Source organism: Gordionus sp. m RMFG-2023, chromosome 2, assembly GCF_954871325.1.
Source record: "Gordionus sp. m RMFG-2023 chromosome 2, tfGorSpeb1-WG-v2, whole genome shotgun sequence".
Lineage (NCBI taxonomy): Eukaryota > Metazoa > Nematomorpha > Gordioida > Chordodea > Parachordodidae > Gordionus > Gordionus sp. m RMFG-2023.
In genome coordinates, this window is record NC_088776.1 from 43,014,611 (window position 1) to 43,027,827 (window position 13,217).

Genomic DNA, 13,217 nt, shown 5'->3' on the forward strand with positions numbered 1-13,217 from the left:
ACATTAACCTCCACAGAGTACCTTTTAAGTTTTAATCTCTACCGGTCCTCAAAAAATGTTGTCACTTCCCTTCAGGGGTTCGAAACGAACCGCAAAACCGGAATGAACTGTTATGATTTTCTGAACCTTAACCGAACCGTTATGAAGAAAATATTAAAAGAGCGAACCGAACCGTTATAAATATTTTGAACCGGTTCAAAACGGTTTTAAAAATAATTAATTTTAAATTATTAACCTAAATTTAAAATTTTAATTTTCCTTGGGCATTTTTTAAATTGGTGATTTCTTTTCAAATTAAATATTTCTATATTATCAACATTATATATCAAATTAAATATTTTTATATTATCAACATTATATATCAAATAATACCAGGTTTGTTGTTTTTTCTTTAAATACTTAATTTATAAGAGATTAGACAATTTATCTGTTAATTAGATAAGATATCTTAAAATCAGACATAATTATTCTTGGCTAAATTAACAAATTTATATATAAGATATTAATAAGCTTTTAGAATAATACCTGCTAATAATTAGGAAAAAATTATATAAATCTATTATTAATAAATAACATCTAATAGAAATCAAGTACCTTTTACATTCATTTTTATATTTTATGGTTTATTTTTTATCTCATTATAAAAACTTGGATCATAGAATTTAAATGACAATAAATAAAATAGTCAGCAATACTTTAATGATATAATAATTTTTTATTTATAATAATTGTTTTTTTAAATTCAGAATTCTAATATTATAAATTATTTATTATTATATGTTAGTTAGCATTTACCATTATCTTATATGCGAAATAAAAAAATATGATTAAAGAATGGTATTTGTAATGAATATTTTTCTAAATCTGTATTTTTAAATAATAAAAATCTTACTATAAATCTTCTGTTTAAATAAGTTAATTAACATTGCATTAAATTATTTTTACACTTTTATTTATTTATTAATGTGTTTTATATTTAAATAAACTTACAGTGAATTAAAAATAGGAATTACATTTTGATGTTAAACTAAATATAAATACTATAGTTTAACTTAAATTACCTATTCTTTCATATTATATTAACATCTAATAGAAATAAAGTACTGACCAATTTTTATATAATATTGTTTTACAATAATTTCTTAATTGATATATTCAAAAAAAGTTTATATAGAATATATCAGAGTGGGTAATTTGAATTAAACTATACTAGTTATATTTAGTTTAACATCAGAATGTAAGTCTATTTAATATAAAACACAAATAAATAAAAGTATAAAATAATTTAATGCAATGTTAGTTAACTTATTTAAACTGAAGATTTATAGTAAGATTTTTATTATTTAAAAATACAGATTTAGAAAAATATTCATTACAAATGTTTTTTTTTATTTTGCATATATGATAATGGTAAATGCTGACTAACATATTATTTTAATAATAAATATTAGAATTCTGAATTTAAAAAAATATGATTTTTATAAATAAAAAATTATTATATCATTAAAATATTTATTGCTGACCATTTTATTTTGTCATTTAAATTCTATAATCCAAGTTATTTAAAAAAATAAAAATGAAGGTAAAATTGTTTCTATTAAGCTTTTTTATTTATTCTATTTATATAATAAAAGATTTTCATCTATCATCATATAGCTTTTTAGTTATCCATTAAATGGTTCGTGAAAAGTCAAATCCTGTGCGTTCCTATTTTAAATTAGATATCAGAAAAAATCAATCTATTTGTAAAATAGAAGATTGTGGTAAGGTCTTAACTGGGGACCATGCTGCAAATCTTGAACGACATATAGAAAGATTCCACAATAGGGAATTCAAATTATTAAGAAAAAAGAAAGAAAATTTGACTATTAAAAAAATTCAAATAACGAAAACTGCAAACCAGTATAATACAATCCAAGATGCTTTTAAGTCCAACACTACTACAATACAAATCAATATAAATAAAGAAACTTTAATCCGCTCCTGCACCGAGCTAATAACAGTTCACGGTAGTAATGTTGTTAAACGGCTCGTTTTTAGCCGATTTTTAAAAACGGCTAACTCAATCTTTTAGCCAGAAAAATATTGCTTAAGCCTCAAGATTTTGATAATATATGTCTAGACCTTTGTTCTTTCTATGAGCGGAATCTTCAGACATACGTAATATTTTTCTGGATGAAGTAGTGAGTTAGCCGTTTTTAAAAATCGGCTCAAAACGAGCCGTTTAGCAACACTACACGGTAGGCCAATAAAATCAATTGACGACAAAGCATTTCGAAATATTATAGATCCAATAATTATAGGATTGGGTGGAAATTTAACTATCAATTCGGAAAATATACGCAATAATATTTAAAAAATGGCGTTAGATTTTTCGGAAAATATAAAAAAGGAAGTATATCAAAAACTTATTTCGTTAAAATTAGATATAGCAACTAGATATGATAGGTCCATATTGGGAATCAATATTCAATTTATAAATAACGGAAAAATAAAATTAAGGACTCTATGCATGAAAGTGATTAAAGAACGACACACATCAGAATATCTTAAAAAAATTATTCTAGATGTTCTAAAAGAATATGAAATAAAAATTGAGCAGATTTACACAATAACCACCGATAATGCAGCAAATATGATTAAGTTAATTAAGCTATTAATACTACACGATGAAGAAGATGATGACCTTAACGATTATTTAATTAATGATGATTTAAATAATAATGATATAGATAATGATGATTTAAATAATAATGATATAATTCATGATGTAAATAAAGAACCTTTTAATATTGAAAATATTAATCTTGCATCAAATGCCAGATCCATATTAATAGGTATTAGATGTGATTCACATACATTTCAATTAGCAATTAATGATTGATTAAAAATTCAAATGAAATTGTCATTATAAATAAAGCAACATCTGCAAAAAAATAAGAAATCAGACAACAATGGCTATTCTGTCAAAATTAAATTTGAAAAAACCACTAATAGATTGTTGCACAAGATGGAACTCTATCTATTTAATGTTGGAGAGATTACTAGAGTTAAAAAGCTTTTGCCAAGAAATATCGCTCCAAAGCGATCGCGAAAAATGTTTATCAGAGAATGAATGGAAAATAATTAGTGACATATTAAAAGCTTTATATCAAGCTTATGTTTTGACAAAATATTTACAAAGTGAACAATTGACAATGGGCGATTTTTATGCTGCGTGGATCAAATGTCTCATGCAAACGAGTAAAGTAGACACTCCATTTGCCAGACTTTTAGTTTCTACGATGAAAGCACGAGAAATAAATTTCAAAATGAAGTTTCTTGCTCTGCTATTTATCTCGACCCTAGATACAATGTATTTTTAACTTTTGAAGAAAGAGAGATCGCCAGAAAACATCTTTGTAAAACTTGGAACTTGATACAAAATCTAAATAATCAGAATATTGAAATTCTAAATACTATGCCTACGTGTTCGTATTCGAATGATAATTTAGATGATGATTTTGAAGATTTATTAAAGTCGCATGAAAGTCTTAATAAGAATAATTCTCAGGGCATCGAAAATTATAATAAATGTATAGAAATAGTATATATAATTCGGTCATTTGATAATATAGAGAGATTAGAAAAAGATACTAATCTTTTGAATTATTGGGAAAATGTAAAGAATAGTATGCCAGAACTTTATAAGTTAGCTATAACTGTGCTAGCAGTTTCAGCTACGCAGGTCTCCGTAGAAAGAGCATTTTCAAGCCTTAAGTTTATACTCTCTGCGCAGAAAACTAAATTAAATCCTGAAATATTAGAAAATATTCTTTTTAAACCTAAATAGTATAGTATACATATTATTTTATTCATTATTGTATTTACGCATGTTTGTTTTTATTAGTGAAGGTCACGGTCCGGTCTTTGGTCCGGACTGGACCGATACCCTCGGACCGGACCGGACCACGGTCCTTAAGAAAAAGATCGATCCAGGCCGTGGTCCTAAATAAAAAGACCCGTCCTGGATTGGTCTTTTTATTTGTTTAAAAAACATATTTTTTTAACCTAATTCGATTTGTTTTATCATTTTATTAAATATAAGAGTATTATATAAACAATAAAATTTATCAATGATATTGAAAAAAATGATTTTGTGCTTGTAGAGGGCATATTAAAATTAAGAGTAGATTGTGTTTTTTGAGATATTTTCATCATTAGAAGTATATATTTTATGTTTTATCAGATGTCTGCTTAAGGTACCTAATTATTTTATTAAGAATAAGGTTAAGTAATTTTTACAATAAATTATACAGACAGTTTCTTTAAAAAAAATAGAACTATATAATAACTAAAATATTTTAATAATATTATTGCTTATTTTGATTAATTTATTGCTTAAAAAATTATAAAGTAAAGCAAACTTAAACAATAATAAAAGACCGGCCCGGACCGCGGTCTGGACCGTTAAAAATAAAAAGACCGGCCCGGACCACGGTCCTCAAGAAAAAAATCGGTCCAACAATCGGTTCGGTCCGATCCCGGTCTAAGACCGGACCGTTGACCTTCACTAGTTTTTATCTTATTAATTTATGAAATAAAAAAAAACTAATTTGTCTAATTTATATTTCCTAAATTTAATAAAAATATCTATTAGATTATCATGGATAAATTAAATAAGAAATTATAAACTAAAAAGATTTTTCTCTAAAATCTTTATATATACATGGTTAATGATTAATTTTTTTTTAAATTAAATTTATAAAAACTGGAACAAACCTAAAAGAACCGTTATAAATTATAAACCGAACCGAACCGTTATGATTTTTTTTTAAAAAACCGAAATGGAACAAAACCTTTATAAAATTTTAAACTAAAAACCGGAACGAACCGAACCGTTATACTAAACGGTTCGAAACCCTGCTTCCCTTCCAGCATTGGGAGTGATTATACTCCTATTTTTTTAATACTTGGACATATAGATATCGCCGGGGTGGCCTAATGGGTAAGATGTACGCTTGGAAACACGAGTATGAACAAGGACGCAGGTTCAATCCTGGTAAGAACCATAAAAACTTTTAAGTTTTTCTTCGATGACTGATGTGTAAAGACATATGGTATGATAAATTTCGGAGCTTAGAGATGACACCCCGGTCACCGACAGGCCTGGACAGCCGGGTGCTAAGGATACCTGTCCAATAAACAAAATGAAGAAAACAAATGGAAATATGAATATGAAAGATAGGGCGTTCCCTCCAAGCGACGCGCAGGGTGTAGACCTCCATCCTGTGAAAGTAAAGGTCAAAGCAAAGAAAACAAGATTAGCAAGTTTGAATATTGGGACCTTAAAGGTAAGACGAGAGAATTGGCATCAATGTTGAACAAGAGAAAAGTTAATATAGCGTGCATAAGAGACGAAAAAAGGTCAGAAGACTTTAATGATTGGAGATGGGTAGAAATTGTACTATAATGAACTTGTTAGCAATAGGAACTGTGTCGGCATCATCCTCAGTCAAGATCTAACCTCCTCATTTGTAGAAGTCAACAGGATCTCTGATAGACTAATGAAGATAAAACTCTGCATTGGTCAATCAATACTACACATCCTTTCATTATATGCTCCTCAAACGGGTTGCAAGGAAGAAGAGAAAGATGATTTTAGAGCTATCCTCGGACCTAGTCATAATTGGTGGTGACTTAAATGGAAAGCAAGAGATAGCTACAAAAGGCATCATGGTGGTTTTGGATATGGGGAAAGGAATGATGAAGGAGAGCATATAATGAAATTTGCTCAAGCCTTCGACCTTGCCTTAACCAACACCTACTATAGGAAAAAGGATAGTCATTTAATAACATACGAAAGTGGTACAAGGAAAACACAGATAGATTACATACTAATCTCTCGCAGAAGATTAAAAGATGTAATAGACTGCAAAGTTATCCCAGGAGAAGATATCGCCGCACAACACTAGCTACAGTCATGGATTTACACATCTCAAATAAATCCACTCAAAACAAGATAAAACTGGAACCATGCATCAAATGGGGCAAATTAAAAACAATGACAGATGCCTTTGCAATCAATGCAAACATTGAAACAATAGATTCCTCAAAAGTCAGTGAAAAAATGTGGACAGACCTTTCATCTAGATTAATAGACACTGCCAAATCGACACTAGGCTTGACAAGAGGAGGCAACAAATCATACAAAGAACTATGGCGGTGGAATGAAGAGGTACAAACCACTATAAAGGAGAAAAAAGCCCTTTATAAAATATGGTACAAATCCAAAAACGCAGATGACAAGACAAGATACAAAAAATCCAAGAGATTAGCTACAAAGGTGGTGGCTAGAACCAAATCTATGGCATACGATGACATGTACGAAGATCTACATACCAAAGAAGGGCAAAATAAAATATACAGATTAGCCAAACAGCGAGAAAAGAACTCTAGAGATATAAACGGAGCTCCGAAAGTAATCAAAAATAAAGATGGGAAATTGATAATAAAGGAAAAAGAAATAATGAATAGATGGAGAGAATATTTTCAGGAGCTTCTCAACTTTAATCCGCACATACTGCCGAACACTCCCCTTGTCAAAACCTTGTACAACCTATAACAACAAGAAATAGTCACATGCCTCAAGCATAAAACAACAAAGCTAGGGGTCCAGACGATATTCCAATAGAAAGCCTTAAAACACTAGGAGATGATGGAATACATCTCCTCACAAATCTATGCAATAAGATACTTGGAAATGAAGAGGTTCCCCAAAAATGGAGACAGAGCTATCTAGTTCCTATCTTCAAAAATAAAGGGGATCCACATAATTGTCAAAATTACAGGGGCATAATACTAATGTCACACTGTCTAAAACTATACGAAAAAATAATAGAAAAAAGATTAAGAGATATAATCGAAATAGGAGAGATTCAGTTTGGCTTTATGCCTGGAAGATCAACAACCGATGCTATCCACGCAATTAAGCAAATGAGTGAAAAATACAGGGAAAAGAACAAAAAGCTACACATGGTCTTTCTCGATCTAGAAAAGGCCTTTGATAGAATCCCAAGAAAACTTATCTGGTGGGCGCTACGTCACAAAAATGTTCCCGAAAAATATATAAGAATAATACAGGATATGTATATGGGCCATACAACAATGGTCCGTAGCACAACAGGTACTTCAGCAGGCTTCACAATAGCCGAAGGAGTTCATCAAGGGTCGGCTCTCAGCCCACTTCTCTTCATTACAGTAATAGATGTATTAGCACAGTCTATACCTCAAACAGACCCGTGGAATATGATATTTGCAGATGATATTGTGATACTTGCCGAATCTAAGGATGAAATGAAAGAAAGACTAATGAGTTGGATAAATATCCTAGAAACGCACGGATTAAAAGTAAATAGAGAAAAGACGGAGTATTGGTGATAGGAGGAGACGAAACAGAGAGTATTGATATAAATGAATGGCAGATATCGGCAATTGAAAGCTGCAAATATTTGGGCTCCACTATACAAACAAACGGCACAATAGAAAAAGAGATAAAGAGTAAGATTAATCAAGGGTGGCTAAAGTGGAGATCTTTATCTGGAGTGCTATTTGATAAAAGAATCCCACACAAATTAAAGGGAAAAATTTACAGTTCCATAATACAACCAACTATTCTATATAGTTCGGAAACATGGCCAACCAAAGAATCAGACGAGAGAAGTCTACAAACCATGGAGATGAGAATGCTGAGGATGATTGCTGGGTTAACAAGAAAGGATAAAGTGCGTAGTACAAGAATACTAAGTAGTTTAAAGGTAGTGCCCATTAAGACTAAGTTAATGGTAAACAGACTTAGGTGGTATGGGCACACAATGAGAAGGTCTATGAACTACATAGGAAATAAAGTTAAGAGTTTGGAAGTGATGGGCAAACGTAAAAGAGGAAGGCCAAAACTTCAATGGGGCAATAAAGTTAGAGCCAATATAAAGAAGTATAAATTAGATAAAAGAGATTGTATTAATAACATAAAGTGGAGAGAGATGTTGAAGGAGCTTATCACCAGAAAAGGTGAAAGCTAAAGAGAAAAAAAAAACTTGGACATATAGATCTCCAGATGGAAATTATTATTTTTTTAATTTTTAAGATAGGCTGGGAAATTAATTTCGGTTGGGGAAATATTGATATGCAATTTTAAATTTAATCAGTGATGTTGTCAGAGAAAAAATTTAAGAGAGTGGTATGGAAAATATTATCCACAACTTTTGGTCAGGTTGCAAGTATTTGCAGGGGCGTCACTAGCTAGGTGCTTTGGGTGTTAATGCACCCCCTTTTTGAAAATTAGCACAAATTTTGAAAAATCGATTATTGCGAATATCATAGGCTCTGCGATTAAGAGACATATTTTAGAGGAGGGTACCTCAAATAATGGAAATTCCAAAGCATTCCCAATAATTCTGCGCTTTTCTAATAAAGAAACAATAGTTTCAATTTCAAGTAAACTTCTAAAAATCATCGAACTTGGAGAAATTGAAGGATATTCTTGATTTTAAAACAAAAATTAATTAGCAATTTAATTAATAATATAAAATATTCTAAAAAATATGAATGATTTATTTGATGTATTTATTTTTACAATATTGTATGCATATTTTTTTATATAAAAGTGAATAAAATAATTTTTAGAATTATGGTTAAATTCTCCCCCTTTTTATTGGAAAAATCTGGCAACCCTGCTTAGCATCTATTTTTTTTTAAAATAAGCACGCAATTTTTAAATAATTAACACCATTTAAACAAAGACATTAGTATTTATCTAAATAACTTTTTACAAAATATTCAAACGAGTGGGAGGAGGGTATAAGGCAAAATTATCATGAAATTAGTGGGAAGCAGGTACTTATAATTTAGCTATCATTATCTGAACAAAATTGGAGAGAGGTACGTTTGATTTGGATTTCCTTTTTGTCGATTTTTGACTTTTTTTGCTAACTTTATTTTGATAGGGAGAGGGGAGGGTAAAATTAGCATTAGCTATGGGGAGGGGGGGGGGGTAGTATAAAGGTCCCCGCTTGAAGTTGGAAATTTGATGGTCTATATAAAACATATCCTTATGGGTGCACATCAAAATGACATATTTATTTCAAGAAAAATGAAACCTTTTGTTTTATACGAATTTATGTCTTTTTAATAAGGCAAATAAATAATAAAATTTAGAACTATGAAATAATAATGACGGGTCTAGACTATGTCATAAAATATTTTTTAAAGATCTGGCATTTATTTTAAAACATTTTTCATTGAACCAAGACATGCCCTAAGGCTTTTATCTAAGACTTTCTTTTTCCATAACTTACAAATTTTAGAGTTTTAACAAATGCTACATTTTAAAATTTTCTAAAAATATGTTTTGTAGAGATGTTTTCTTCAATTGAAGCAAGCTTATTTATTATTTTTATTTGAGTTTTAGATGTAAATTCATTTTTCTTCAATTTTGGACATTTCTTAAATAAAATAGTTAATGAAAAAAGAAATATAATTGCGAAATATCTAACAAGCTAAATTTTCAAAAAAAAAATCCTGTTTTCTATCAAATGTAATTAATGTATACTATCTATACTAATAAGTGTATATTAATGCCATTTAATCGAATTGCAAACCATAAAATGATCTACCGTTGTTGATGCTATAGACATTTCTAAATGCATCTAATAAAAATCGCCAATTTAGTAGTAAATATATACATCATTCATTGATTCGAATATTAATACAAATACTTTTAAAATAAAATATTTTTAAGTAAATTCCATACAATTTATTTTAAAGAAAATACTTAAATACAAATACTTTTTATGAATAGTCTTATAATACCAATAACAATTTTTTCATTTAAAGACATTTTATTAACCATTTTTAAAAATTATTTTATAATGATATCGTATTTATCCACCTTTTACCAGTGTTGTTAAACGCTACTTTTAAAAGTAGCGCGCTATCGCTACCGCTATTTTATAAAAAAAGTAGCGCGCTATTGCTACCGCTATCGTTTTCAAATGAGTAGCGCGCTATTAGCTACTTTTTACGCTACTTTGATTTTTTTTTAAAATATTTTTTTTACGTAACTTTATTTCCACAAATAAAATATTGATATAAAAACATGACTATAATTTGTTACATATATATATAATTTATTTATTATTGCACTTTAATAATAATAACATTTCGGTACTGTCATCCCCAAGTCTAGAGCGACGATTAGAAAGTATAAGCTTTGCCATACTAAATAATCGTTCAGCACTAGCACTTGAGGGCAACGCAGTATTAAATTTAATAAACAAACTTTTTATATGAAAAAAATCATCAAAAATATTTAAATTAGTATTTTTAGATTTAAAAAAAGCATTTAGAGGTTAATTAAAAATACTTCAGTATATTCTTTAATAAAGGTATGCTACTCCACATTAAAATACTGTATTCCCATTTGATCCAATATATAATTCATTTCCATTTTTTTCTCATCTAGAAACAATGCTAAAAGTTTCATAGCATTGTAAACACTATTCCATCTAGTAGTGTTTGGTGTCAATAAATAACGTCCTAATTTTTTTTTTTGAAAATATCAGACGTCTTTGATGACTTATTTTGTTTATTCCAAAGAGCTTGGCATTTAGAAAATGTAGATCTTGATACTCCTTTAAAATCCTCATTTAATAATGCTTCTTCAGCATCCACTGTCGCAACTAAATTTAGGTAGGTTGTGGCAGGAAGAACGATGATGGCTAGGTAACGTAGAAGACTTTATTGAAGATCCTAAATATTATAAATTTTAAATTTTATTTTATATTGGTGAAAAATTAAATATAAAATAATTTAAAACCAAGGATGTCATGAACATCAATTATCTCAAACTCCATTTCATCATCCTCTTCTTGTTCTCCATCTTCAATATTTTTTTCAGGAATATTACTAGTATTGTTATTATTATTATCCTCCCCAAATATTCCATATTATTTATATCATATTATAAAAAAATTATAATAAATTTAAAACTTGAAGGCCTTTAGGAAATTAGACCCATTATCCGTAATCATCTTACAAACCTTGTTTTGAATTTTGTAAGGCCTATGGATTTCTGCAATAATATTGGCTAGAATGTCATAAGTCTGACAGCCAATTATTCTCTTTAGAGCTTTCAGATTTTCGTTTAAGATTTTTAGGATCAATTCAATGTGCAGAGCTCTAAAAATATGACATATTATAAATCAGAAAATAAACATTTTTACCTTTTATTGTGAGTCCAGCAATCTGCCATTGTACAGACGTAGGAGACATCTGATAGATTTAATATCAAAGATTCTTTCATTTCCTTAAAGCTCTCCAAAATTCTTGCCATCAATGTCTGCCGGCAAAATATCTTGGTCCGTGGAGAAAAATTGTTTGTCATCTTTATAAAAGAATCATTATCCACCAAGGATAATAGTTGAACTGTATCTATTATAAAGTTTATAATGACTTTGTCAGCCAATTTTTGGGATACACCAGGTGTTGATGAATCCAAATTGGTTAATTTTGTTTGTATTAAATTTGATTTGGAAGTGGGTTTATCTTCTTCCATTACCCCAAAACTTTTGAGATATTTTTCAATCTCTTAATAATTTGAAGTGTGCACAGTCTAAAATTATAAAATACTTAGAATAAAAATTATGTAGGAGATAAGTACATAAAAATGATTGAAATAACTATTTTTAAAATGTTTTAAATAATTTAGATAAAATTTATGAATATATAAAAAAAATAATTGGTTTTTGATTTTAATTTTTAAAAATTAAAGATTAGCCTACACATTGATATTAAATTTGTTTAATATATTACCTTTAAATGTTTTTTCAAACTAAAGCTGCTCGTATGATTTGAAGAGATAATTTTGCGGCACATCTTGCACCGAAACCGATATCCAGTTATAATTTTTTCTTCAAGGTTAAAGTATTTCTTGAATTTTGGGAAAGGATCATCTATATTTTGCTCATTTTCCAAAGAAATTTCAATATCTTCAACAATCTCACACATAACAAGATTTATAATGCTTAATATAAAATGTAAAATAAAATAAGATAAAAGCAAGGACATACAATAACGGAATTTCAAAAATATATAATTTAATGAATGCGCGAAATATAAATTAAATACAGATTGCTATTTAACAACTGTTTATATCTAATATATAACAATAATGTATATTTTTAAATATAAATATAAATTTCAAAATTAAATTAAATAAAAGGATTATAATTTTAGATTTTATAAAAAATATATTTTAATAATTTTTAGATGTATTTATTATGTAAAATTGAACTTTCTAAATTAGTAGCGAGCTACCGCTATCGCTATTTTTTTTAAAAAGTAGCGCGCTATAGCTACCGCTACTGAAAAAGGTAGCGCGCTAAACACTGCCTTTTACTTCATTATTGATGTTAGAAGGTATTTTGAATCACCTTCAGTCTAATATGAGTTGTCAACCCGTATAGAATGTGGAGGTACTTGAGGATCTGCTGTTAAAAATACCTTATATATAGATATAATATTTTAATTCGGTGGAACATGCATCTACAACTTCTAATTCTATATCTTCAAAAAAAAATTTCTTCAGTTTTATTTTCAGTATGAACATTGCTCATTTAATAAAATTGGATGGACCAGATAAAATTTTTATAACTTTCATTTATTCGGAAATTAATAATTGTGGATTTGCATAAATAAATTAAAATATATTTTAATTATTCTTCGCAAAATAGCCCCTTCATTTAAATATATACTTTCAAGAGAGTCATCTTTGAATATGAACAGCCTCGAATTCGTAAAAAACAAACACGTATATGAATGGCTGAAAGCCCTACCATGAAAACTTGAACCTTGTTTATCCCCAGAAGCACTGGGGATAACTATAGGACTACAAACAAATTTTACTGCATGCTCCTTCACAATACATGCTTTGTAATTGTAATTTATAAGTTGCATCTAACAGACAGAACCCATTCATTATAAATGCTAAAGGGCAACAATTAAACCTAAAATTATAACATTCGCCAGACCTTAAGAGACAAACTTCAACTCTAGAACAATAGGGGTGAACTTAAGGAATAATAAACGTATTCATGGAATATCTCTCAACCTTTGTTAATTGTGTTGGCTTCTCGCTTGGGAATTCTCACGTATAGATATAGTTGTAACATCTAATAATA

General features: G+C 28.8%; 1 protein-coding gene across 1 annotated transcript; it reads left to right on the top strand.

Moving 5' to 3' along the window:
* Positions 1 to 2,359: 2,359 nt before the first annotated feature.
* LOC135924356 (uncharacterized) lies at positions 2,360 to 3,995 on the top strand. The gene is made up of 3 exons (XM_065459413.1): positions 2,360 to 2,837; positions 2,998 to 3,316; positions 3,890 to 3,995. Exons 1-3 carry the CDS (start codon positions 2,360 to 2,362, stop codon positions 3,993 to 3,995), a joined length of 903 nt encoding a protein of 300 aa, XP_065315485.1.
* Positions 3,996 to 13,217: the final 9,222 nt, after the last annotated feature.

Excerpts from the sequence above, each read along its gene's own strand:
- LOC135924356 (XM_065459413.1), top strand. The coding sequence starts at position 2,360 with ATGGCGTTAGATTTTTCGGAAAATATAAAAAAGGAAGTATATCAAAAA. Across the intron at positions 2,838-2,997 it reads TGCCAGATCCATATTAATAG|ATTGTTGCACAAGATGGAAC; the intron begins GTATTAGATGTG and ends AACCACTAATAG. Across the intron at positions 3,317-3,889 it reads GAAATAAATTTCAAAATGAA|TGAAGGTCACGGTCCGGTCT; the intron begins GTTTCTTGCTCT and ends TGTTTTTATTAG.